The sequence below is a fragment of the Canis aureus genome, chromosome 15, assembly GCF_053574225.1.
Source record: "Canis aureus isolate CA01 chromosome 15, VMU_Caureus_v.1.0, whole genome shotgun sequence".
Taxonomy (NCBI): domain Eukaryota; kingdom Metazoa; phylum Chordata; class Mammalia; order Carnivora; family Canidae; genus Canis; species Canis aureus.
In genome coordinates, this window is record NC_135625.1 from 65,815,271 (window position 1) to 65,820,342 (window position 5,072).

The 5,072-nt window shown below is 38.2% G+C and overlaps 1 protein-coding gene across 6 annotated transcripts in view; it reads left to right on the forward strand.

Annotated features, from left to right (window-relative positions):
- CNTNAP2 (contactin associated protein 2) overlaps positions 1-5,072 on the forward strand; it is a 1,978,697-nt gene that overhangs the window by 1,544,920 nt on the left and 428,705 nt on the right. For all 6 annotated transcript variants that reach the window (XM_077850275.1, XM_077850276.1, XM_077850277.1 and 3 more), the window contains one exon: positions 4,695-4,851. In XM_077850275.1, coding sequence (XP_077706401.1) covers positions 4,695-4,851 — 157 coding nt within the window. The remainder of the gene's footprint in view (positions 1-4,694; positions 4,852-5,072) is intronic.

Sequence of the window (5,072 nt, forward strand, 5' to 3'; positions counted from 1 at the left end):
TTATTCTGGAACATGGCCCAGATAGGCAAAAGATAGGGTTTCAGACCGGATCTTTATTTCAAAGAGCTGGCTCTTCCTCCCTTCAGAACAGGATACTGAAATTCCCCTTTCTACTGTTTACCATATCAAATCAAATATATTTTTTAAAATTCTTCTGCCATAAAAGATCCTGCAAAGGGAAAAAAATAACTTTTCCAAATTAAGTCAACACAACTGGAAAATCTAGAGATGTGTATGAAGTAAGAGACTAACTCTTTTCCGAGTTCAAAGTGTTTGCTCATTTATTGTATCAAGCCTGAACCTCCCAGGAGGGTTTCAGACTCTAAACTGCCCACCCCAAAAGCAATCCCATGTACAATTTCACCAAAAAGCCTAATATATCTAGCAATAAAACTAACCGAGGTGAAAGACTGATACTCTGAAAGCTGTAAGACATTATTAATAAAAGATACTGAAGACAACTCAAGCAAATGGGAAGATATACCATGCTCATGGATTAGAAGAATTAATGTTCATATTACCCAAAGCAATTTACAGATTCAGTGCAATCAATCTCTCTCAAAAAACCAGCAGCATTTTTCACACAACTAAAACAAATAATCCTAAAATTTGTATGGAGCCACAGAAGACCCCAAATAGCCAAAGCAATCTTGAGAAAGAAGAACAAAATTGAAGGTATCACAATCCCAAATTTTAACATATGTTAGAAAGCTGTAGTAATCAAAACAGTGTGATAGTATTGCAAACACGCGCACACACCACACACACACACACACACACACAAGACACAGATCAATGGAACAGAATAGAGAGCCCAGAAATAAACCCACTCATATATTCAATTAATCTACCACATAGAAGGCAAGAATATACAATGAGGAAAAGACAGTCTCTTCAATAAAAGTTGTTGGAAGAATTGGACAGCTACATGCAAAATAATGAAACTGGATTATCTTTTTACACCAAACATAAAAATAAAATGGACTAAAGACCTAAATGTAAGACATGAATCCTTAAAATTACTAATAGAAAACATAGCCAGTAATCTCTAGAATATCAGCCTTAGTGACATATTTAGGGATATGTCTCTTCAGGCAAGAGAAATAAAAGCAATAATAAACTATGGGGACCACACCAAAATAAAAAGCTTTTGCACAGCAAAGGAAACCATCAACAAAATGAAAAGGCAATCTATTGGCTGGGAAAAGATATGTACAAATGATATGTCCAATAGGCACTAATATCCAAAATATACAATTTGTACAACTTAACACCCCCCCCAAAAAAAAACACAAATAATCTGATTAAAAATGGGCAGAGGATGGGAATAAGACATTTTTCTGAAGAAGACACACAGATGGCCAACAAACACATGAAAAGAAGCTCAGCATGACTCATCATCATCATCATCATCATCATCAGGGAAATGCAAATCAAACCACAAGGAGATATCACTTCATGCCAGTCAAATGCCTTTTCTATTATCAAAAAGGAAAAAAATAACAAGTGGTGGCAAGGATGTAGAGAAAAGGAAACACTTGTATATTGTTGGTGGGAATATAAATTAGTGTAACCACTGTGGAAAACAGTATGGAGGTTCCTTTAAAAATTAAAAATAGAAATACCAGGGATCCCTGGGTGGCTCAGCAGTTGAGCATCTGCCTTCAGCCCAGGGCGTGATCCTGGAGTCCCAGGATCGAGTCCCACATCAGGCTTCCTGCATGGAGCCTGTTTCTCCCTCTGCCTGTGTCTCTGCCTCTTTCTCTCTTTCTCTCTCTCTGTGTCTCTCATGAATAAATAAATAAAATTTTTAAAAAAGTAGAAATACCATATGATCCAGTAATTCCACTATGGGATATTTACACAAAGAAAACAAAAATACTAATTTGAAAAGATACATGCACCCCTGTGTTTATTGCAGCATTATTCATAAAAGCTAAGATATCGAAGCAACACAAGTATCCATCAACTGATGAATGGATAAAGAAGATGGTGTGTGTGTGTGTGTGTGTGTGCATGTGTGTAATGGAATATTACTCAGCCATAAAAAATAATAATGAGATCTTGCCATTACATCAACATGGATAGACCTAAAGGATCTTATGCTAAACAAAACAAGTCAGAGAAAGACAAATCGCATATGATTTCATTTATATTTATAAAAAACAAAACAAATGAACAAACAAAAAACCAGAGTCATAAATCCAAAGAACAGACTGGTGGTTGCCAGAAAGGAAGGGAGTAGGAGATGGTTGGACTAGGTGAAAGGGATGGAGAGGTACAAACTTCCAGTTATAAAATAAATAAGCCATGAAGATGAAAAGTAGAGCAGAGGGAATACAGTTAATAATACCGTAGCAATGTTGTATGCTGACAGATGGGACTGCACTTACTATGATGAGCACTGAGGAAAAGAATTGTTGAATCAATATGTTGTACACCTGAAACTAATATAACATCGAATGTCAACTATACTTCAATAATAAAAATAGTTTATCTTAAAAAAAAAAAAACCTATCAGTGTATCTAAGACAGTACTACAGCAGTTTTCATGCAATTCCAGAATGGCTCTTGCCTCATTTTTATTTCTGAGAACTTGAACAGATACTAGGACAAGTGTGTACCTAACATCCCAAAGTGTGGGTGTTCTAGCTGTAGACCCAAAGATTCTAATTGACTTGCCTTCTTGCCTTCCTACATGGCACCACCCCGAAAAGATTCTACTCCTTCCCAGCTTCCTGCAAGAGAAGGTGTTCCTAGGACATCCCCTTCTCCCCTTTCATTCCCTCCCCTACCTGCTGTTACCTGGCTTTTTCTTGCCATCATTCACCTGCAACTGATTTCAATCTCCTGTGACCTTCTAGCTGTCAAATTAAAAGTTGAGATTCTCATCTTCATGGACTTCACTGTGAAATCTGGCAATTCTGAATACGCTGTCTTTTGGAAGCTCTTTGCATATTTTCCTCCACCCTCTCTGACTACTCCCTCTCTTGGCCTCCATGATGCCCATCTGCCTCTCTTTTACATCTCCAAATGCTCTTGTAATCCAAGAGATTCCAATGGCATCTCTTCTGCTATCAATATTTTCTCATTTATCTTCATGGTTCCTAAAATGGGATTTTTGGCCCAAAGAATGTTCCTAAGACCCAGACTTCTATGGCCAATTGCCTATTTTAGATATCAAATTCACCATCTTTTCTTCAACATTCCCTAAACTTCTTGTCTTCCTACCTACCCTGTTATCTGCCTTGGTTTAACACATCACCCAAGCCAGAAGCCTGGGTTTACTCCATAACACCTCCTTCCTACCTTCCCTCCCACCCTAATCCCAGCAATCCTACACTAATTATACCTCATTAATCTCTTTCTAGTTTTTTTTTTCCTTTCCATTACCACTGCTAATTTATTGTTTCATTCTGTATTAACATAGGAGCATCACATCTAGCTTCCCTGACTTCATCCCCCCAAAATCTTTCATTTACTGTGTAGATCTTTAAAATACAAATTTTATAATTCCCTGTGTGAAATCATTTAATTGGTTCACATTACTTACAGGAGGAAGTTCCATCTCTTTATGTTGGGAGGATATAAACACTGGAAAACAAAAATAAACCAGTGCAAAGTAATTTCTCACTTGGACAAAGAATTTTTTCTGTGATACCCTCACCTACGATTAATTACTACCTACTCCTGCTACCCTTTCTTTCAAACATACCTCCTCAGACTGATTTTACCATATTCTACCTCTATACTCCTACATATAGAGGAGTTTTCCATATAGAACTTTACCTCTCTGACTTTTACATTCTGCTTCCTCTGCCTACAAACCTTTAGCTCTCCTACATCCCTATTCACCTGGGTAATGCCCATTCAACCTTTGGCACATAACTCAAATATTTTACCTCCTGTGAGAAAGTTTCCTTCATGACCTCCTTTCCCTCACTCAGGCTCCTGTGTGTCATAAATCTTATTAAGCTCAATCTGTATCATTTTCCTCCATCACCCTGCTGAGTTTCTTATAATATTTGACACACAATAGAAATTCAAGTGATATCTGATGATTGGTTGGTTGAACATGTGAATATATGAGAGAATATTAGGCCAAATAATAAAGGCAAGTTTATTATATAAGAACATTTTATGATTTCTCATGAGATACAGTGTTGAACTTCTGGTTTGGGAGCAAATCTGGGGTGTGATTGAAAGAACTCCTTTAGCTTTCTAGACCTCAGTTTCCTTACCTGTAAAATAAGGAAATCAGACTAAGACACAATGAGGGTCATTTGGCTCTGATAGTTTATGATCCCTCAGACTATCACTTCATGGAAAAGCACAGCTAGCCATGAACTTAGTTGTAATTTACAGAATCAGTGCACCATCTATATGCCTTCATCGTGAATGTCCCCAGCTGGCCAGCCCATCTACTGAGTAGACACCTAAGTTTCTGAAACTTGAATGTCAAAGCTTCTTCCAAGGAAAGAGGTACCTATCCTGGTGGGAAGACTTGAGCTTACCATTCCCCATTGTATTTTTTATTAAATATTCCTATTATTGAAAAACATGTACTTTGTAAGAGGGTAAAGTGAAGTTCAGCCTACTGGAGAGTGATGTTGCCTCTGGGGACAAGATTGTATGGATGATATCAATGTGGTCAAGCCTAATCTACCTCATTGTGTCTTTCTCCTTTCTCGTAGATGGAAGCCCTTACACCTGGTGGGTCGGCAAAGCCAACGAGAAGCACTACTACTGGGGTGGCTCCGGGCCTGGGATTCAGAAGTGCGCCTGCGGCATTGAGCGGAACTGCACAGATCCCAAGTACTACTGTAACTGTGATGCAGACTACAAGCAGTGGTGAGTGCAAGTTCCCCTCCCAGTGTGCCTTTAGGTCAGACTCATTTGCTAGAAGAGAACATTTGAAAATTGCTGAAATAGTAAGACGATGGGTTAGCGGTGTCTGGGAGCTGACCCAGGTGACAAATGTCAGGAACAAACTGAAGAATATAAAAGCAGAAAGAGGTCAGTATTACAAGGGTGTGCATTTAGAAATAAACAGACACATAACTGATGTGTTC